This window comes from Amyelois transitella, chromosome 9, assembly GCF_032362555.1.
Source record: "Amyelois transitella isolate CPQ chromosome 9, ilAmyTran1.1, whole genome shotgun sequence".
Taxonomy (NCBI): Eukaryota; Metazoa; Arthropoda; class Insecta; order Lepidoptera; family Pyralidae; genus Amyelois; species Amyelois transitella.
In genome coordinates this window covers 4,931,041-4,954,677 of record NC_083512.1, presented here as the reverse complement: position 1 = coordinate 4,954,677, position 23,637 = coordinate 4,931,041, and the positions used below count along the sequence as shown (strand labels likewise).

General features: G+C 33.1%; 3 protein-coding genes across 5 annotated transcripts in view; 2 read left to right on the top strand and 1 right to left on the bottom strand.

Annotated features, from left to right (window-relative positions):
- LOC106134724 (uncharacterized) overlaps positions 1–17,086 on the bottom strand; it is a 34,361-nt gene extending 17,275 nt beyond the window's left edge. Inside the window, exons 1-7 of one of the 2 annotated variants that reach the window (XM_013334838.2) lie at positions 16,921–17,086; positions 16,445–16,625; positions 11,864–12,058; positions 11,072–11,182; positions 9,299–9,410; positions 8,736–8,853; positions 5,605–5,740 (exon numbers count right to left, since the gene is read on the bottom strand). In XM_013334838.2, coding sequence (XP_013190292.1) covers positions 5,605–5,740; positions 8,736–8,853; positions 9,299–9,410; positions 11,072–11,182; positions 11,864–12,058; positions 16,445–16,616 — 844 coding nt within the window. In that variant the 5' untranslated portion in view covers positions 16,617–16,625; positions 16,921–17,086. The other variant, XM_060945955.1, reaches the window with a different exon arrangement.
- Positions 533–5,332, top strand: LOC106134725 (uncharacterized). 2 transcript variants are annotated; one of them, XM_060945957.1, is made up of 7 exons: positions 533–579; positions 1,036–1,212; positions 1,631–1,776; positions 2,327–2,495; positions 3,060–3,212; positions 3,644–3,813; positions 4,393–5,332. In XM_060945957.1, the coding sequence occupies exons 1-7, from the start codon at positions 548–550 to the stop codon at positions 4,569–4,571; spliced, it is 1,026 nt and encodes a 341-aa protein (XP_060801940.1). In that variant the 5' UTR covers positions 533–547; the 3' UTR covers positions 4,572–5,332. The 2 variants fall into 2 exon arrangements, with proteins under 2 accessions (XP_060801940.1, XP_060801939.1); XM_060945956.1 differs by having other exon boundaries at positions 1,631–1,791; positions 4,393–5,330.
- A 534-nt stretch (positions 17,087–17,620) lies between the features above and the next one.
- LOC106134645 (thioredoxin domain-containing protein) lies at positions 17,621–22,056 on the top strand. The gene is made up of 6 exons (XM_013334740.2): positions 17,621–17,944; positions 18,258–18,443; positions 18,714–18,852; positions 19,654–19,815; positions 20,629–20,754; positions 20,951–22,056. Exons 1-6 carry the CDS (start codon positions 17,809–17,811, stop codon positions 21,150–21,152), a joined length of 951 nt encoding a protein of 316 aa, XP_013190194.2. The 5' UTR covers positions 17,621–17,808; the 3' UTR covers positions 21,153–22,056.
- Positions 22,057–23,637: the final 1,581 nt, after the last annotated feature.

The window sequence follows — 23,637 nt, the reverse complement described above, 5'->3', positions numbered from 1 at the left end:
ATTTAGATCGGTTATCTTTCAGAAACGGTAATACAAAAGAAAATTCATGGCAAGATAAGCAATTTCAGTGGACGACTTCCCTAAGTAATATTATGTGTGTAGGTAAGTATTTACTATAGCTAGAATACCGAAATGAAATTCTACTCTACGGCCTCGTTTACATATGTCTGTTGATTGCCTGTAACAACAATTACACGTGCTAAAGCCCATGCACAACAATGTCTCGGCATTCCTTTAATAAGACGAACAAGTGGGTCGTATGTGGCGGGCCACAAACGTCGGGCGGGCCCGGCGTTCTCTGGCCAGTATGGAGTGAATTCTCCAAGCGTCTCTACGTATCGCGATCGCAAGATGACGTGGTGACCGTTACTTCCAAGGTGCGCGCCTTCGGCAACGTGTACTGTTTATTTTCAACATTACGTCATTTCATCTTCCGAAACTCCGGTACATACTTTTCAAGGTTTATCGCAGTTGTGACGAGCCCAGATATTGACTGCTTGTGTTTTATGTTTAAGTCATTAACGTTTCGCGTCACTAAACATCGAAGATGTTAAAAGCATGTTGTGATTGTATTTTTGGGTATGACCAATGTTTTATTTTGTTTATAATAAAATTGTGTTCTAAACGGAAATTATGCAGTGATTTGTTGCAAGTGAAATAAAGTGGTGCATGCATTGATGATGCTCGTTCGGAAGTCCAATCAAGTCGCTGTCTTTGCTTTTTATTCGTCCTTCGTAGATTGCTGTATTGACATTGATTGCCAAAAATGTCAAAGTCTATGTCAAGCAAACAAAAATCATAGAAAAATTAATCAAACAAAAACAAATGCGGTTAAAGAACGTGTTTAGTGATATCTTTCATTAAATTGTTTGGATATTACCTACAAATACAAATATTATTTCTCTCAAACAAATTTTCAACCTTAGCAAATATCGAAAGATAACATACACATAACCTATCACGCCAATAAATGGTTTATCGTTTATCTTCATTTTGTCAGAGACCGTGATGAAAAGAGGTAACTTTTTGTTACAGATCAAATAATTCGGATAATAATGAACGTGGGAATGGTGTACCTCTAACACAAATGAACGGGAGATCGTCATGGCAACAGCCACAATGGCCAAGCACACAATTGCTCACAGTTTCGTACCAACTAAGAGAAAACTTCACACTTAGGATAACTGGTTCTATGATGAACCCTCCAAAAAGGTTAGTATATTTTAGTTTGGTTTCTTTTTTCTGAGAAACATCACCAGTTACATATCTAAATCTACGTTTTAATAGACACATGATTCTACAAAGTGATACCTACCTACAGATTATTATCTTTTACACTACAGATAAGTGTCCATTGTTAATCATAAAAATAAGTGGCACTGTTTTGTTTGGAAGGAATTTGTTAATACTTACACAAATATACCTATTGAAAATAAAAATTAACATTAGATGTGCATTTTTTAATATAGTTTATATTATTTATTATTTCATTGTATATAGTTTTACTTGAACCTAAATTATTTATATACTTTATTTGTTTACCAAATTCTCTTATTTTCTTATTTATATTGTATTTGCATAATAACTGTTGCAAATTGGTATGTAATTTGCTATTGACAATTTGTTTCAGTTTGACAGTAAGCCTTGAGACTGGAGGCAATAATTTAGATGAAAATATTGTTTGCCAATTGGCTGCAAAATTCAATGAGAATAAACTGTATGTTAGTAATGGAAAGATTCAAAATGGAGAAGGATTGGACAACTCTATGACTGCTGGTGATTTATTGAATGGTATTCTAAACCCTAAGTATAATGTGTTGTCTGGCAATCATGTTAAATCAGAGCAATTTGTAATTGCACAGCTTTCACAATTTCTCCACCATACTTCACTTTTGTAAAATTATTATGATTTTTTTTCACATCACTAATCCTTCATATTGCTTGAAGTTCATATTAGTTTCAATTTGAGAAGTTTTTATACTGCACATTTGAAGATATTATTTACGTCTTTATTGCTTATGGAGTAGATTGAGCCAATTGGCATAAAACTCAGGCACATTTAACTAGATGACCAGCAAGATAGGAAAGAAATTTTGTAAAGATGATTATTGGTTTTATCAAGGTTATGTTCCAAAACAGTAAATTTAACCTCCATTAGAGGTCCAATTATAGTTTGAATTTTTAAGAAAGAAAATTCGAAGAGACTCTCATTGTCTAAACAAACCTGAAGAGGTTTACAAGCAGTATTGGTTTAATTATAACTCAAAAAAATTGTACCATTCCTTTAAAAAATACCAGGAAAGTAATGTTTTATTTTTCAACTCAGGTTCAAACTTTGACATTGGTTTTGGCTGCCGAGATAACTACTACATGGATATATACACCTTCAGTTCAGAAATACAACTGGTGGAACTAAATACCAGTATAGATAACATTAGATACATTAGTGTAGATGGCAATGTCAATAATATTCAGTCATTGAATTATAATTTCGGGTATGTATATGTTCACTTACCTATACTAATATTATAAAGCTGAAGAGTTTGTTTCTTTGAACGCGCTTATCTCAGGAACTACTAGTTCGAATTGAAAAATTCTTTTTGCGTTGAATAGACCATTTATCAAGGAAGGTTTAGGCAATATAACATATAACATCACCCTGCAACTATTAGGAGCACAGAAATAATAGAAAATGTGAAAAAAAAAATAGGAAAAATTATTCATCCTTGAGGGCTTCAATGATACTTAAAATAACTATTCCACGCGGACGAAGTCGCGGGCACAGCTAGTATTTTAGAAGTGGGATTATGAGGGTGGTTGTTCACAAAGGTGACACTTTTTAGTGATTTTATTTTCAAATTTCTTTTCGAAAATAGTGTGTTATCTTTATTGTTGATATTAATAAAGACTAAATTAAACATGATAAGAAAGAGTGTGTCACGTATCTTTTATAAAGTACTTATAAAGTCCTATTGCCTTGCAAGTGAGTGGGTAGAGTGAAAGATATTTTTAATTTGGTTATTTAAGGCAACTTATGATTGAAATTATTTTTCTTTTAGAAATGGATTAAGAGGGGATCAGATTTATGCATTACCAGAATGGCCGCGACCTAAATGGCCCAATGATAATTCAGTTGTATTCCTGGTCCCAAGAACATTGCAGCCCGAAAATGTTATCGCAATATCTGGATCAATGATGGATAACCCAAACAGGTTATATTTTACATAAAATTTTGTCTAACATTCATAATTTTTCCACATTATACACTCAAGTGAATAAATCAAGAGGTACAATTAGGCTTGGTTAAAGTATTGAAATACACTCTTATGTTGCTAACTTTTTGCATAAATTGAATTATTTGTGAAAAAATACCTTGATGTGTAATGTCCAACTAAGATTGTTTGACATTGAAGTAACATATTAACATTATGTTATTACCCATTGCTTCTTTTTAACTTATAGATAGTCATGGTGTGTATACCTGTCATTGGAGTTTTCTATAAAACCAAGATTATGAGAACTTTATGTATATTGTATGTCATATTATGTTAACAATGTTGTAGTATCTTAATATATATATATATATATAAACTTTTAGTTTTATCTGGAAATCTTTAATCAAGTTTTGTTATTATTTTTTCAGTTTAACTATAAGTCTTGTTACTGAACAAAGTAATACAGATAATCAGAATGTTTCTTGTCAACTGGATGCCAGGTTTGACGAGAACACACTGCAATTAAAAACAGTTATGTATGGCGAACTACAAGATGTGAAAAATGATAACAGCATAACACCAACTGATTTGTTGGCAGGTGAGTTCTTAATTATGCGGGTCCTTTAAATTATTTAGTCCCCACTAGCGACCCGCCCTGGCTTTGCACGGCTAGCTTATATATATTGCTTTACTCTTAAATGAATCTATCTATTAAAAAAACTGCATCATAATCCATTGTGTATTTTTGAAGATCTTAGTATACATACAGATATAAGACATCACAGTTGCGGGAAGCTTCTTTGGTTTATACTATGCGTTGTCGACTCGTTGTTTGATTACGCGCAGACCGTATCCATTAAATTTTTACCCTTATTTTTTTATATTATTTGAAATGATAATCAGATACTTTGTGCTCCCTTTCTATATGCAATACAATTTACCAGGCACACTGTATAAATTTGTTTAATTTTCCTATTTTCAAACTAAGTACAATTTGTTGTTTTTTTCTCCTCTACTAATATGTTATATATTTTTATATGGTTTATAAAACCTGTAGTTAGCTGAATTCATTATTTCAAAATAACTGCTGTACTATTTAGTATGGCTTAGATTTATTTATAGCATACACTTTTTAATAATATATTTTGTAATAATATAAATTAACTTATCTTTTCAGGTTCAGATTTCAACATTTCATTCACATGCCGAAGTGGGAATGGTGACAACTTTTTCGATATTTCAAATCATAGTTCTTACTTGGACCAAATCCCTACTGGTCACGATTTTAGTGATATCAGGTATATCGTATTAGAGGGTAATATAGACCTCGTTAAAACATTAGAATTTCTACTGTAAGAACTTTGTATATTTATTACATATTAATTTAAGTTTAATATTGATAGTATTATGTACCCACCACGTTTATACCAGTGTTAATGTTGTGTTTTATTTGTTACTATTTAAATGACATCAAATTAAAATTTGAGCATATTTATATTGTACACGAGTGTGACAAGCAGATATGACGACGTATACATATTTAAATGAATGTTGTATTTCTGTATTAGCTATTTCCCGCTTTATTGTTTAGTTTTTTAATGAGAGACATACATGTGTTTTGTATATGTATAAGGTACGTTGTAAATATTTGGGTTGCGAATGCAAAATACATCACATTGATTAGAACATGTTGGTAGGAATAACTCCTAAATACGATTTATATATACTAAGTTAGATAAGTTATCAAGATCGCGTTATTTCGTTTGCGGCTATGCCAATTATAAATAATTTTAAATCGATCTTTTAGCAATTTCGGAAAATCCTCTTAGTGTTCTCTAAGCACACTATAATCAGCTTTTCACGACCAATGGTTCATTTACGCGATGTTACTTGCAATCTTATTAAAATACTTATATATTTTTTGTAGAGGTTTTAATTAATGCCATAGCACAAGCGAGTCGTATTTTATAATATGATGTTTGTATAATTTAAACTAGTCTCATTACCAGCATTTTTTATTTGTAAATAGTTTGTTATTTATTAAACCAAGAAAATTCATTCTGATTCTGACGCCTTATATTGAAGTTTATAAGAAAAATAGCAGAATAAAGAAAAATCCACTTTGTTGTTATGAAATAATATTATTTCTATTTTATAGCTTTAACTGTTTATTAAGAATATAAATTAATAAACATGTCTCTTATCTATTTTGAATTTTACCTATACAAAGCCTATAGTTATAGCTCCTCTGTTGAATCATTCGACTGAACGTAGTCAATACTATTGACTTTTCTAACTGATAAAGGACTGAACACAATGTGTGTACTTATGTAAATTTGGGGCAACGTTCTCCTGAAAAATGTATAGGAACTCCAAAACAAGTACTTACCAACTGTAGTGTATCGCACGTATGTCTCCTGGTTATCCATCATGGCGTCCACCGCTTGCTTCTCGCAGTACAAAGCGGTGACCACCGCTATAGTCGGTTGGCGCGATGAACACAATGTCGGCATTTGTTTCACTACCTGCCAAAATAAAGTAATTCGTTGGATACTCAAAATAACCTGGGAGTAAGCAACTTCGCAAATTTTTAAAATTTTTTGGTAAATGTGACTGTAATACATAATCTTCAACACACAGACGAAATCACTGAATTGGTTTTGCCGAAATTATCATTTAGGATTTAAATATCCGGAGAAGCAGAGCGAAATTGAACTCTTAATTTTTATTTAACCCCTGTCTATATGAATAGGAGACGCTATTAAGGCGATACATCATAGATTTTGGGTCATTTTCACTTGGTTTTTTCTCATAAAATATAACTTGCATCGTTTCAATATTTTTGGATATGAAAGTAAATATATTCAATTATATTTGTGGAAGATGAAAACACGATTGGAACAAAAATCCTCGATCAAAAAAATTCAGGAACACAAGTCTAGATTTCGATTATTTATCTCAAACTATAAGGATTTAAAATTTGAATTTTGTACCAAATTGAAGATCATTAAAAAATAATAACTTCTGGAAGATGAAATTTCGATTGGATGTTTTGTTTAGACGTAATTAAACTAAATAGATGAAAACAGGAATTAAAATTGTTGCGACAATAGTACTGGACAGTAGAGTGTTGACACTTTATCTCTGTCTCATTCCTACACGACCGGGTGGGATAAAGCGCTATCCTTTGTAAGCGTGCCTTCACTCCGCGGATCACATTCTCCGACGCAGGACCTGTGCCAATCGCTCCGAGCGTCGTTGAAAAATATTCTGCGAAGTATTTAATTTCCCACATTCATTTTGTTTGAATTTATTTCTGTACATAATTGTCAGCTCAGCTTATTGAATTGTGTCGTTGATCTCTGAATCTTACGCGTCGCTTTTCCGCCGGACGGGGTGATATTACGTAGGTATTTAGGATCGTGGATTTTGATACTTTTTTTTTTGGTACTTTCTGAAATATACCTATTATAGATAGTTTAGGTTAGTTTTTAATACAGTTTTTTTGTTTCGTTTAGTGTAAATAGGTGTACCTATAATTTTACGTCATGATAGCATGTTAAATGTTAGCATGTTAAAAAAAAACCTTGAAAGAGCTTCCCATATGGGACAATAGGGTACCGGACAGTAATCGAAAAAAAATCTAAGTTGTGTTTTAAAATAAAGTTTGTTATACAAGAACATCACATAATAAAGATTTTTAAGAAATAACAATGATTTATAATTTTAAATCAATAAATAAAGTTGCAAAAATCCAATATTTTTTATCTGTGCAGCGTAAGAACCCAAACACCAATCACAGTGAGTGACGTCATACGTAATGACTGATAAGTAAACACCACTGCTTTGTATGTTATTTCGAGTTATTCTACGATTTATTTGCATTTTTCTAAAAATATTTAATTGTAATTAGTTACGAATTGAAGGACTTTACTCATAACAGAAGTTGTCGCAAGTGCTTGAAGCCGCCTATCAAGCTTTTATCATGGAACAAGGTTACAAACCGACAATAGAAATCTCCCAAAAGATTGATATTTTCATGGTGGGCAGTTCCTTTGCCACTAATACCGACTTTTATTTGCTGAATTAAGCAATGTGGAAACATTTGTGTAAGTATTTCAACCTCTTTTTGTTTATCTTAACAACAGAAATGATTGAAGAAATTACAAACGAAAACATAACCTAAAACTAGTTTCATTGTTTACAAAGTTATTTTCACATATTTTTTTCTATGATTTTAAAGGTTAGATATTTATGGGTTTTGCATGTTTCTAGATCTGCGAGAAAATACTTAAATTATCCAAGCACTGATCACTTGTAATATGGCTTGTAGTTTGTTTTTCAAACATATGACGTCACGCGATCAGAATTGACGTAAAGTGCTGTTTTCGCGGCAGTTTTAAATAAATTACGTTTTTCTCGTTTTTAAATACTCCAAAAGATTTATTTATTTAAAATAATATTTTTTATGGATATATAAATAAATAAAGATTATTTTTAAACACAATCTGAAAAGTTGTCCGGTACCCTATTAAGATGGTGGGTACTAATTACACTTACTAATAGATAGACATATAGATGCCTACTGAGATTTTCTCCGCAAACACTGAAGGTGAAAAATATTTCATTTGATACCGGCTTGTGGCGGGGCGGCAGTAGGTAGATAGATAGATAAAACAACAACAAACAACAGCTCCGCCGCCGTCGGTTATACTGTCACTAGTTGTTGCCCTGGTCTTTGCCTACGGAAACAGTACTTTTTACTGGATGATTGTTCTGTCTTTTTCTATAGGTACTTACTCCTAGGTAACTGTATTATTCAGGGTATCTCCTCAGCTGCAAGACGTCGCAGGGTTTATTTTTCTTCGCTTTCTTCATTTGGCACGATCACAGTCATTATCCCATTATTTGATTGTTACCTATTAATTTTTAGGAAAAATAAATTGTCTCCGATATCGTCGTTGACAATGTCCGAACAGAGAAGTGCGGATGGTGTGGAGTCGACAGTTGATATTATGGACTTAGATAGTCATGGCATTATTCCGACGCCGACATCAACGACAACCCAAGATAGAAAACCATATATAGAAAACCATAGGTTCCGTAGCCATTTGGCTACGGAACCCTAAAAATATATGATATACATTACTATGTAAATTACCGTTGATTGAACGAAATCGAATAAGTAATTACGAGTAGTTTTTTTAAAACCATTACAAACTTATTCATTTTATACAAAATTTTTGCATACATCCGCAACTATATCATTGCTTATAATGTAATTTAATATATGTATGTTTTTTTGTAAAATTATTTTATTGTATCAAAAACAATAAAATATTCTGATGCGGACTCCATTGCATTCGCAAACTTTATTCGGGTTACGTGAGGTCACGCGCCAGCGGCTACGGTGCAGCGGCGATCTAGCGGGGTAAGCTGGTCGGGGGTGAGCCCCGCGCGGGGTGAGCCTCTCGCCCGCATCGAGGTACATGTAATCTGAATGTAGCGCCTTAAGCTAACCTGTGTATCCACACTATGTTGTCGAATGTATAGACCATCGGACATGGCGCGCGTCAATCCTTTCTCTTCTAACGATTCTAGGGCATCCTTTACTTCTGCTTTTGACCATTTTCCAGCTCTGAAACAGAATCAAATCGAGTAAGGGATAAAGGACAAATTACGTATCTCGCAATCAAATAGATAGCGAGTTAACAAAAACGGCAAATAAAAGGTAAATCTGATACTAATTAACATCAAACAAAAACAATTATACGTTAGGTTTTTAAAGATTCTACGAAAAATCTTTAAACTTTCTTCTTCGTACTTCGTACAATTCCGGTCACATCCACAGCGCCCTGCTGCAGAGCCCGGGGTCCGTTAATCCTATCATTTCCGAGGCTATTTAACGAGTTTACTTGCTTTTAAACAGAGCGACTGCCGTCTGTCCTCCGTAACCTAGGTTAGGAATAGTTGTGCCCTATGCCTTAATCATAATCCTTGTCCCGTTTGTAATCTTTGACCTCTCTCTCTTAAAAAAGCTAGAACACGAAGCTAAATTTTATTGAAACGTCATTAAAACTTACGTGACAAAGTCTTCTACAGTTAATGGATTAGGATAAGCATTTTCGATCATATCCAAAACTCTCTGCTCGGATATTATTGGCGTTTGGTTGGCAACACTGTCATCAATGAATGCTGAAATAGACAAGGATTTGAATATTTGGAAACGTGAAATTTGTGTTTGGTTAATAAAATGACATGCATGGAAACGATTTCTATAGATATATATAAATTATTTAAAATAAGTAATTCTATTGGTAAAGTGCACTCACAAACCACTTAATTTAAGTAACCGTAAATGTATGGTAGGTACTACTAAATTATTGAATTAATAAATGTACAGCAAATTTTTATTTCCCCAAATTTTTGTCCTGAATATTATGCCTATTCAGAATATATATATATATATCCAGCCCCTGGATTATTCATTCATTATATATATTCATTCCCTTGGATTTAGTCCCGGTTGCATCCTCACGTCTTTTAGGAGGAGCCCGAGGTGCTGGATTTGTTCTATCAGGTAATAAACACGACGTGATGCCCGTCTAATATCCACAGACCACAGGTAAACCTAATCCATATTGAATGGCTATGGTAACACATCCAGTGTCCTGGCAGCTAATAATTAGCTATACATTTTTTATAACTACCTAAACCGAAGTTATACCTTCTTTCCAGGCAGATACAATGATAACAAAATGCCAAGAACTCAATGATAATTAAACGTTTTTTTAATAACAATATAGACTTTTCACTAACTTTATTACTTCTTGGAAGCTAAACATTCTAAAGAAATGATAGTACGAAACATCTATTGAACCCATACTTTATAAACATACATAAATAGAAAAGTTAATATTACACAGAAAACTAATACACTAAACCTCTAAACTACATTAAAAAGCTATCTAATTTGAAATAAATATAATTTTAATTAAGATACTTATATTGTTTCAAATACTCAAATACATAGGACAAAAACAACGTTAGTTTCAAAGGTATGATTTTTTTTAAGTAAAGTTTGCAGTCGATCAATTCTGAAAGACAAAACCCGATACTATGAAAACAAATATAACTTGCAAGTTAGAATAGTATCGGCCTTAGTCCTGAAAACGTGTATACAGTACAGACAAACGCATGCAAACTACCAAATTATAATACATACACCCATTACGATAGTCGTATATTATGGCCTTACTGGAAATAACGCCATTTGCTTCTGTACAATAAAATTAAAATTAATAGAATAATACATAATTTTTTATTGACAAATATTAATACATAATATTATAATACACAAATATGCACATAGTCTAGAAGAAGTAAGTAGTTTTTTTTATCAAATGTTCTATTTATTTATTTTTACAAAATTAGGCGATTCTTTCATAAACCCAGCGCTTTCTAGTCTTTTCAAAATTGTTTAAGAATTTATAACGTTCAGTTATAGTGGATATATACATAGAATTTGGAATAATATAATACTAGAAAAGTAAAGTTCTGGTGGTGAATGTGATGTCTTAGTTGATGGTTGTAAGTTGGGACACCCTAAATTTTTTTATATTGCACCTCAATTCTGAGTTTAAAACTGCACGAAAATCTGCGTAAGATGCAAAACGATTTACAAATCATTCCTATAGTTTCAAGTAGAGTATGCCGTTTAAATTTATACCGTAACATCTACTACTTGTTGTATTGTCTGTATATATAAGTATGTATTGTCTAATATTATTTCAATTTCTATCGTATCGTATCAACCAATAACTTTTAAGGCTTAAGGAAATGTAGAAAATACCAACCTGGGGGTGGCGACCCACGTCCTTCTTGTCTTAATTCTATTTCAAGTAGTTTCAGCTGGTCATACTTATGCTGCATTAATTTAATTATCTTTTTTATAAAGCCCACGTAATCTGGAACAGACAAAAAACATTATTTGTATGCAAATTTACACAGCCGTACAGCTGAATTTAGATTATTAGTATATTCGAGATTGTTGGCGTTGTCTACCTCATTTACTAACTACATTTTATACGCGTTTGTAGTAGAGGCACATATCCATACTAAATTTAATGAAAAGGGGGAAGGATTTCCTTAAAGGCAAAGAGGTGCACAATAACTTCAATTCCGAAGATAGTTAAGCCCTGGGCTAAAGTTGGAAGTTAAAGCCTAAATAAGCAACGTTCTTAATCATTCAACCATTGCTTTTCGCCATATAAAATGGTTTGTGTCAAGGCTTGAGAATTCTTGCTAATACGTGTGTAGCCGGTGTCCATTGTTTGGTATTTGATTGTCATGATACAGTCGTAATTAGGAGTTCTATAAACCATACAAAGTACTACAACAAAAAATACACTTGTAGACCATATCTTATTTGGTTTTTTATATAACACATCTAAGGCGAAAATAAATTAATACGAAAGTAATAAGTTAATTAGTTTGTTTGTTACTTCTTCACATTTAAAACAGTTCAGTATATAATTCAGACCTTACAAAACGAAATAGATATGCTACTTCTTTAGTTATTCCTACGGGACCAGGAATATGGTAACTTTATTTAAATAAGAGTAAAGCGAATACTAGTTTAGAAATACCTTTCGGAAAATCTTGAGGGCTGACGAGTTCTCGGAAGAAAGTCTGTGCCTCGTGTGGTCTTTCGCTGGGCGGCATCTGCGGTTTGAACCAGAACCTTAACGCCCTCGCTTCTCGAGTGTGGGATCCATTGGCAGCGGATACTAGGTACACTCTGAATTCTAGCTGCGCATGACATGGCTCTGTTACTCCGTTTTCTGGAAGAAAAATTATAATCATTCATTTTCTTTCTAATAATCCTTATACTTGATAGAATTTTCGCCAATCGTAGTGGCTGTATTCAATACATATAAATAAATTAACTTTATAAGTACCTAAATATGGATTAACTATCTTTATGAGTAGGTACCCTTATTCTTTTCCGTACTCTACACTATAATGAATGCAAAATTTCATGCAGACCGGTTCAGTGGTTTAACTGTGAAGACGTAACAAGCAAACACACTTTCGCAATTTTAATATTAGTATGGATATGAATCAAAATAAATATATCAATGGATTCTGTTCCGTTCATAGATATTAGCTTCACATTAGTCATTCTGACAAAGTAGTTAAAATAAAGTGTTGAACTTTATTTTATGCCCATCATTCAATTAGGTATATGTAATCCAATCATAATGAATAGACGGAAATAGCAAAATGAATAAGTGAATCTTATTGACTCTTCTTTCACTTGGCTATAGTCCCGGTATGTCTCTGACCATGGATCCCGTAACGGTGAGTTAGGTTTTTACACGAAGCGACTCCCGATTCGCAATCTTTGTAGAGCAAGTTATCCCGTATAAGATCAATCAATGGTTACACATCCAGTTGCATGAATAAGCAGGTTTCCTCACGATGTTTTCCTTCACCGTAACTGTGCCTTGTTGCCTATTGCACCTTAATTAATGCACTTCGCTGCGTAGGCATACGCTAAGGAACTTTCGCTGTCTGCTCTAATTAAGCTAATGGTTCAGAATCGAAGCATCAAGAAACAGCGAACAAAAGCTAGTAATATAATAAACAGGAATTTTATTTCATCCTATCTAGAAAAAAGATCTTTATGAAGCCTATTTTTAGTATAATTAGGTACCAAAGAGATAAAGTTTGTAACTTTGATTGCTTTGTTGTATTCGGAAACACTGGAGATCATGAAAATTCTTTCACCGTTTAAAATGTATATTATATGCAAATGTTTAAGATATGTATTTACCACGGGCGAAACCGCGGGAAATCGCTAGTATTCCATTGGCTTTCACTAAAACTTGAGTTCAGGAGGTCCTGTGAATCGGACAGCGAGGACTTACAAATGTACCTATATTTATTTGTTCTTTGCATATCTATGTTTGTAACCATAATAATAGAAAACACTCTTAGTAAGGAATAAAACCACAACGACGAAGGCATGAGTCATTGGTGCGTGTTCAATGCTCATTTCATTACAAAAATAGGTAGGCATAAGTACCAATGGAGGCGTGGTGGAGACGTCATAAATTATTGAACAGCCCAGGTCAAATAATACTTTATTGTGAAACTTATTATCACTATAAAGTTTACACTGCCGTTACTTTCCAATAAATATAATAGCACTTCAAATCATCCTGTGGAGATGCCTGGAGGGGAATAGATAGAATAAAAACTTTACCTAATTAACTAAACACTTACAGAGTATCATTTACGTAGGTATCCAATTTTAAACTGACACTATGGCCCGCACAGAATATAGTGTGACTATATGTATAGTTATATGCAAAAACTACATTATATCTTTCCACTTGCTGCAATCCAAGCATAGTAATACCTATGCAATTTTCACTTCATTTACATTCATATCCCCATTCAGTTAATAGTAACACTTAGGTAAGGCTTGACCAGAGTTTTCAGAAGGAACATGTTTCATCATTAATATAAGTAGGTATTATTAACTACTAACGACGTCGTTCATACAGTATGTCTATTCATAAGCTCCCCTGCATATTACTAATATGAAATTAAGATACCAATCTGATGAACCTAATTATTATCAATCATTAGTATGGAGCAGGACAAGACTTATCAAGTTTCTTTAAAATTGCATTCACTTACGTTATGACTTCATAATGACGTAATTTGTCGTAAAGCTAGATGGCCTTGTTTTGTATGCTTATTCTATTATGGCATTGGTCACAATAATTATTAACACCCACCAAAAAGAAGGTGTACTTATTTAAGCCTATACATAGAATGAGAATCCGGTGTAATACATACATTAGTAGGTATATAAAAAAATATAGTTCAATGGTATTGGATTTAACTCAATCACCTGCAAGCTCTTCAGTTTTAGGTACACTATAATTGATCTTTCTCCAGATCATCCCAATTCAATCAAAGCTTAGGTATAATGTGTATGCCTTCCTCTTCCAACAATCTCTTTGTACATTTGCTTAGTTAACCTACTCTTCACATGACCAAACCATCTAAGCATAATCCTTTTTTATTCTTAGTATTGTCTTATTTTGATATTGATTGATAAGTAACCCTATGTTTTATTTTTATAGGAGTTTCCAGAAATTAAGGTATAAAGCCTATGTTAATCCTTCGCTTAATTCCATCTAGAGTTAATTATTTCCAAATAGAGGAAGAAATAATGGTAGTAATATTATTAATTAAGCAAACAGTAAGGACAAACTTCATATATATATCTGAGATCAATGTTTACAGCAGATTGAAATTGTGAATGATTTTGAAACTAAAGTAAACCTGGGCAACCTAGTGAATGTTGCTTACCTTTGTGAGCAGTCAGAAGTGGTCGAAATAGGTTTGCCTGGCAGTGCCTAGAGATGTGTTGATCCCAACACTAATGTAAGTGTGGCAGAAATGGCATAACAGTTGAATTAAAGGGAATATGGACAAAGGTTACTTTTCCATGTTCCACCCTACCTAGCAAAGCTAGTATTACCTTGATAAGAATAACTGTTATTATCCTGTTAAAAGGGGAACCCATCTCTGCTTATAACCATAGTCATCAATTACAACATTCCATGAAAAAGAGATAGAGTGGTCCTATTCTTAAAGTGAAAATTAAACATATGCATATAGGGCAAAAGAAAAAACTCAGTAAAATAGGTTTTATCACTATTATGGTTATCAAACTGCAGAGTTCAAGGACTTGTTTGATAGAACTTTTCTGTTCATTTAAAAAGAAAAGTATACATATTAAAATATGATTAATTCCTCAAAAATATAGATAAACATTTTTTTTAATGTTTAACATAATAATTTTGATTTAAAAACTGCAATTGAATTTAAAATTCTGAAGATCTTAAAACTACACTAATAGGCTATTTGACAAAGTTCTAAAAACTATCTAAGGGTATTTATTTGTTTATAAGGAGCCCTACAAAAATACTTTTCTGCCTTTATTACAGCTATTTTATTAAAAAATCGAAAAAGAAACTGAAATATTCAAATATGCCGCCAAAACGCGACTTTTAGCAATATGGCGGCCATAGCATGCAGTGACGTAAATTTCGTGTAAATATCATACAAAGCTTGTTGGTGTTTCGAAAAGTTTTGATTTCCTCTTGTTTTATTTAACTTGTGCTACGTCATATGTGTGAAAATTATTAAAATGAGTTCCTATAAATGTTGTGCAGTGCCTCAATGCACTAATACAACAATAAAATCTCCTACGAAACTGTTTTTTTCTATGCCGATGGATTTGAATATTCGTAAGAAGTGGTTTCAGATCATGATCTCAGATCAGTGGTTACCAAGATATACTTACATTGATGTTTTCACATTCCTCAGTTCGGCAGCATAGAAATCTGGATTGTCTTTGAAGAAGACAATCCAGATTTCTTCTTCCAACCATTATTGCGTCCACTTTTGGTAGGTTTCAACTGTCAGCTTTCGCGGAATTGGTTTCCATTATTAAATACCTACGTTATCTGAGTAAACCTGAGCGATCAAACACTTATAAAATCTTGAAAAATAATAGCGAACACTAAGGAACGGTACGATCCACAGTCTGTTTATGGATAATTGACGTCATAATAGAAATAGCCAATCACGTTCGTTTTTAGTCACGTGACAGCTGCATATAAAAACCAAATTTTCTGAGACGGATTTTGTTTAAATAATGCAATATTTTTATCTCGCGTTATTACAAATCGCTCCAAAAAAATAATATTAAGACTGATGACATAAAAGAAATGTATATTTTTAATACAGTCAAATAGCCTATTACTACATAGTATATAACTAAGAATACTACATATATAGTTCAGACAAAACAAAAATGTACACAACAGCTCTGTATTATTATCCATCATTTTAGACATAAACAGTATGCAAAATATTGATGAATGATTTTACTAGAAAATTTATGTTATTTTATTAATTAAAAAAATTAACAAACTTTGTTGGTACTAATTACTACTTAAAGATGTTTAGTGAATTAAAAAAAACCATATTCATATATTTAAATGAAATTACCTATAGCTCTTTCTTAACTACTATATTGGCGAGTTAAACCTGTATCCAAATAATGTATGTTTGTAAACAGGAACTTTTATTTAAAGCTAGTTAAGAATTATATTTAATTAATTAGTAGATATACCAACCGTAAACTTCTTCTTTGTTAATAATGATGCCAGTGTGGTCTCCTCCAGCCACATGAATTTTATCACTTGCTTCAGGTTCTACTGCTTTTCTCTCCACAACCAGTGTGGTTGATGTCGCTGTTTTACATTTTGGTGTCATAACCACCTTCTCTTCTATTGCATCTGCCATCATGTTCCGATCCTTAAAGAAATTATTTCTTTAAATTGACGCCCCAACTAAATATTACGGATGAGTCACTCACAATACAACACCCTTTTAAGTTCAAGAAATGTGTCACTGCCCTCAAGATCACATCGAAATTCGAAACCAACCATATCGTGCATATAAATAAGACTTGGAATCAAGCTGTAGAAACAAGTCACTTGTTAGATCGAACTTTCACAGAAACAAGACTTTATCAAAGGAATAAGTAATACAAAGACTAATTCCAAAAAGGCCATGCTTTAATCAAATCAGTTTTATAAATGTTGCTAACCTTCGCCTGCTATATTTATGGTTGTAGAATATAGATTAGATTGTAGCCGCACAAACAAGGGCGTAAACAAACAACAAATAATACAATTATTTACGATACAATACGGCTCAAAGTATGGAACAAACTAATTCTACTTCATCAACCTTGTGCAAGACTTATCGTCGATTTCGATTGTTTTGTATTGACATTGACTTTGACTTTGACTGAAATGATATTGTCATCTTTATTTTTTACTACATACATTTGTGTTTTGTTTTTACCATTTTTTAGCTTTGGCTTTAAAGCCGCTCCGAAAATATTGACAAAATAAAGCTATGTTGAAAATTCGTGCAGCGTGCCGGCGATTGCTTACATTTAGCGATGACACTTCGTCATTTGATCGCGACGATCGTGACTTGTTCATGATGTCATTTTATGTTTTAAGCGCAGGTTTTAAGGTGATTGTATTCATATCAGATTCCGCAACTTTGGCAAGCTGTCCAAGCCCTTATTTCTAGTTCTCAGAGATTTAAAAACATTACTAATTCTATTAATTTATTTTCTATGACCTGTACCTATCTAGTGGAATTCCATAGTTTCTGCCTACCCCAATGGCAAACAGGCGTGATGGTTTGTATTTATGTATGTGTACCTATGACCATCTAGAAGAGCAAGAAAAATTATGTTGTTGTCACTCAGTGTCAAGTGTCAAACTCAACAAATGTCAAAATATAATCTACCAAACCAAAACCTTTTTAGCCTTTTTGTGTTTATGAAAATCGGTTTTGTTGAGCGAAAAGAATACCTTGTTTAATTCATTAATATTGTTTATGTAAATAGTAAGTTGCAAAACTTTCTACCTAAGCTAAAGCAACCTGTTTCTTCTGTGGTTATTGTTTTTCAGAGGAAATGAAGAATTATTACTTAAGTTATGTGTCACTTTTGTTGTTGGTTATTTACGCCGATTGTCAACGCTTACAAAGTGTTAGCGACGATGATTTGTTGCAATTGATTAAAGAGAAAGATAAGCTGATTGTTATGTTTAGTAAGTAACTCATTATTATACTCTCATAAGGATCGAGCTTTAATGGAAACCAATTGAACCAGAAAAGGTTAAGGGCGATATAGACATAGACATCGTTTTATATAGATAGTTACAAACCACACGGATCAATATTGTCAACATGATAAATTATTTCAATTTCAATGTCTTTTATTTGGATTATGATGTCGTCACTAACAATCCATGACATTGTTTATAATGTAGAAATGTTTTTAACTCTATCAAATAAAACTCCTTAGACTACTTTGCATCACCTTTATGAAATATTTCAAAAAATGTCGTATATTGTTTTCAGCAAAACCCAATTGTGATGTATGTAACAAGTTTGATACACACTTGGAGAGTTTGCAAGATGATTTCAAAAAACATCTCAGCGCTGTTACTGTGAAGACAGAGAATAGTCATTTGGCACGACTTTATAGCCCTACTAAGGAACCAGCATTGGTATTCTTCAGACATGGTGTTCCTTTATTATTTGGTGGTAAGCTGAAGTATTAATAGATTCACATTAGTTTAGGAAAAGAAAAGAAGAGTTTATGCAATTGAACCATAAAGATTTCCTTTGCTGATACATTTTTCTTGCTGTCCATTTCAGTTTGAATTAACAACAATACTTCCAAAATCTATTTGCAAAAATGGTACTTTTGCAAAGGTACCATGTACCATTTTGTTATACCTTAGTATATATATCCATAATTCATATAAATTCTAAAGATACTTAGGTACATGAAGTTCTTCATTTTATTTTAAGGTGAACCTGATGAGAATGAAATCTATAGTTACTTTGAAAAGAATCAGTCCCCAGCAGTCAAGGAATTATCTGACAAAATATTTGAACACATTACCCAGGCTGCCACAGGCGCCACCACTGGTGATTGGTTTGTTATGTTGTGAGTATACCTAGAATGATAATTTTTAATTAGAACTTTAGCTTGTAGCTCCTGTGCCTGGGTGGTTCTCTCCTGCACACTATATGTGTGCAAATTTCATTATGATCTGTTCAGTGGTTTAATTGTAAAGAGGTCAGTAATCTTTGGTTATTGTAGAAATTTACAATATTATGTCATAAAGGACCATTTTACAACAGGAGGTGCCTTAGCGGCATGTTCCCTTCTAGCAAAGGTATAACATTGATTATCATATTTGATTGAGTGCCTTAATTTTGGTGAATTTTATGACAATTTATTTCTATCTGTCAACTTTGTATAAATATTTAACTTTTCTTTGCTTAAGTATTACTGATAACCTTTTAAAAATTACATAGGAAATATGCATGAGTTACTTACATAATATTTGAAGATAATGAAGGTTAATTCATGTTGCCTTACATACATATATCTTTTTTGGTAAGACAGAGCTAGCAGTCTTGAAAATACTGAAAGGCTATGTGCAGTTGTAAGGCTTTATGATGGAATTGAGATTCAAATAGTGACAGGTTGTAAGCCCATCGTATACAAGACAAATCCTAAGTTTATAACCCAACCCTTAGTCGCCTTTTCGACACCCATGATTAAAAATATGAAGTGGTTCTATTCTAAAGTGCCAAAAAAAAAAATGAAAACCACACGGTGATATTTTCTGCGATTAAATAATTTATGGCAGTGAGGATGTTACTGGGATTAACACCAAGAGATAGAAGATAAACTTCTCTTTAATTGCCATCAGATGTTTGAAGAGTTGTTTTATTCCAGCTATGGGGCATCTTGTGTTGAATGTCAAAGACTACATGCCGTGTGGGAAGGTGTAGGCGCTACGTTACGAGGGCGCGTCAATGTTGCCCGCATAGATGCCAACCTGGCAGGCGCAACTACCGCCAAACGCTTCCATGTAACCAAATTACCAGCTTTCCTGTTGTAAGTATTAACAATTGCTGTGAACTGCCCTACATCTATATTCCCAGACAAGTACTGACTGCGACATTTAAAATTAGAATAAAAGGGTTTCTCCTCAATAGGTATTTAACATCTTCGTCTTCATCGTCACTTACCATCAGGTAAAATGGAAAACATATGCCAATATTTAATTTAAAAAAGCCCCATTTTCAAAAATTTGTCAGAGTATCCGGTACCTCAGTTGAATTGTTCCAGTACTCTTACAAGTACACAATAAGGATATACATAGCATACGGGGCATAGTGAGTAGCGAAGCTTGGTTCAATTTACTTGTCGTTTTTTATATTATTACTTAGTTTCCTAAGAATCTCTCAACAAAATTGTTACTTTATTGGCCATAAGAAGAATACAATTTATTTATGAGACAAATTGCATAGCTCATTAAAATTGGTATTTTTAAATGAAAAAAAAAAAAAAAAACAATTAAAATTTTGACCTCGAGGTCCTGCACAAGTGGCGTCCTAGACCAAAAATTGCAATATAGAAATCTGGTAATAATTTTCTAAAACTTTGGTTAATCCATGGTCAAAGTTCAAATATCACTAATATGACCTATGCTTACATGCTTGCCCCATTGCCCATTTAATGTGAGAAATTATTTTTATGAAAGAAAATGTCCTTACTGAAATCTACTCTTTTGTTTTCAAAATGTATTAGAAGTAGCCAGGTTTTAAATTTTTAGTAGCCAGTTAGCCAGGTTTCTTGGAAAAAATATTGCCAGTACAATAGCTGTGTAAATCTCAACCAAAATAATTTAAAAAAAAATTCTTCCAGCTTCCGCCATGGAAAAGTTTATAGGTATGAATTACCAAAGAATGACATAAAATCATTTGTTATCTTTGCCCAAGATTGGTACAAGAACAGCAAAGGAGATCCTGTGCCACTTTTGGCTTCACCATTGTAAGTATTGCAATATACATACGAGTATATATAAATATTTAGTATAAACTTTTAATTAAATTTGTTTTCTGTGTAAAATAGATTGCTAAACGTAAAAAAAATGTTCATTTAAGTTTTGGGATATTTTAAATTAATTCACTTTAATTTTAAAAGAAATATGATTTACCTGCCTACAGTATATATTTTTTTGTTTCAGTGATGAATTAGTGGATTGGTGTGTGGCATTTATAAAAGAAAGCATTGGTTATGGACTGCATGTGTTGACTGAACATCCTTGGATTTGGCAAATAGGTGTTGCTGGATTTGGTCTAGTGGCAGTGACGGCATTGATAGCATTATTTAAAGCGAGAAAAACAAAACCAGCTAAAGAAAATAAAAAAGAAAAAAAGAGTAAATAGAAAAAAATTGTCCTATCCTTTATTATAGACATGAAAATATTTATTTTTATTGCAATAAACATAAGTGGAAAAATGCATCATCATGTTAAACATTTCCAATTATGCCTAGTATATGTCCCGGATCAAATATAGGTAGATAATGAAAAGTAGAAAAATTGTAACGACTACTAGTTATATTAGGTTGGTTATTAAAATTATTGATAACAATATATTTGCAATTTCTATGACGCAGTTTATTGTCTTTTTTTTTTTAATATGGATTAATTTGAGTAAATTAAGAAATTTGTTTTAAATTTCAACTTAAATATTATCTAAAATTATAATATTTAAGATTCATAAAATATTCTCAGTTACAATAAATAGAATAGATTTGCATTTATGTGTTTGTAACTTAAAAACTATGCAACTGGATTTTTATTGATTGAGAATAAATTTGGTACAAATATAGAATAGACCTTCGGGAGAAACATATGCTACTTTTTTTCTGTAGTTTCCCATGGGTTCACTTCACGGTTTCTCTTCGCAAAAACTAGTAGATTAAATAATTGTTATTATTTTTTTTTACTTCCGTCCTATATATTATACCTAGTTAAGAAATTATTTTAAATTGTGGTCTATCTACTACTTACTTTTATATCAATGTTACATACTTTAGATATTTATATTTTTATTAGTAAAATCTTAACTTCCAAGTCTGTTATTATTTATGTCATTGCATTTATTTTATTTTTTAATAAAAATGTAAACTGTGAAAATATGAATGACTAAAAAAGATTGTGATGTTGCATTTAGTTTATATAAAACACAATTGAGACTTATCTTGTAAGTCTCAGTTGTTGTTAATGTGTTGCTATTATGACAAATAATATATGTATTTTTTTACAAATAAATATGATTATTTTTACATAGCATTTCATTGAAACAAAAAATACTGAAAAAAACCGATTTATTGTGTAAAACATAACTGTGGGATTTATTTTATCCCTAAGTTATTGATATTTGTGCTCAATTTTTAAATTAAGGAATAATATCAAACACACGTTGCGTGCCGTGTGGTTCCCGGCACCATTACAAAAGAATAGGACCACTCCATCTCTTTCCCACGGATGTCGTAAGAGCCGACTAAGGGATAGACTTGGGATTCCTCTTTAATGTAAATCCCTGCCAATCTAAGGTCTGCCGCGCCGATGGATGCATGGCTAGGGGCGAGCCTAGTCTCGAGCGTGCCACTTCCGCCATGGGGTTGGGCGACCCCCAGGTAATGGCTAGCCTTACCCTGGCATGCGGGGCTCTGCTGGGGCGGACAAAATTTTTCCCTAGCGTCTCGTGGGAATCGCATTATGAACCTTAAAAAGCATATAAATGGCGGCGATGGTGTCCGCACCCCATCACGTCTCGTTCCCGGCGGGAGCGGTATGCGGTCTGCTGAAAGCCGCTTTGCGACGATGAATGTAAGAGGAGGAATGAAGGATAAGATTGAGGAAGTATGCCAGATGATGGATGAAAGACGTTTGGATGTGTTGTGCGTGAATGAAACGAAGCGGAAAGGATGCGACGCGACGCAGCACGGCCCTTACACGGCGTATTGGTCTGGAATTTCCAGTACCAGCCGAGGCTGTCAAGGGGTCGGTCTAATTCTTTCTGCACGAATGGCTGAATGCGTGAATGAGTATGAGTGTGTCAGCCCTCGTCTTCTATGGATTAGGCTGAAAGTTGGAATCACTCGGATCTTCGTTCTAGGTGTTTATGCACCACCTGTTCGAGGGGTACAACATCAGCAAAAAGCGAAAACGAGGAGTTCTGGAATAGTGTAAGAGAAGTATTGAAAGTTACCAAGGCAAATGAGAAGATTATTATGTTAGGTGATTTTAATGGATGGGTGGGTGTAAAGCGTGATGGATATGAAAAGGTGCTTGGTGCGTTTGGTGACGAAAAGGTGAATGATAATGGAAGAAGTGTATTAGAAATTTGTCTAGAGTGGGATCTTTTTGTGTCGAACTCAATGTTTCAACATAAAGAGATCCACACCTACACAAGAGTGGAAGGTATTTTAAAAAGTATGATAGACTTTGTGATTGTAGATGAAAGATTGAAGAACAAAGTGCTGGATACCCGTGCATATCGCGGTGCTGGCATTGACTCGGACCATTTACTGGTGATATCCCGGATAAGGGGTATCTTCAATCGCTGGCGGCACAGGGTAAGGGAGCAAACCAGCGCTTTGGAAAGAGTAAAAGTAGAAAATTTGCAAGATATGGATGTAGGTAAGAAGTATATTAATAGACTGAAGGACGAATTTGAAGATTTAGATGAAATGAGCGATATTGAAGATGGATGGAAGGAATTTAAAGAAAGAATTGTGAAAGTAGCTGTTGAAGTGTGTGGTGTAAGTAGAAGAAGGAAAGGAAAAAATCACAAAAATGCGTGGATGAGTAAAGATGTGCAAGAACTTGTGCGATTAAAGAAGAAAGCATGGCTGGATTTG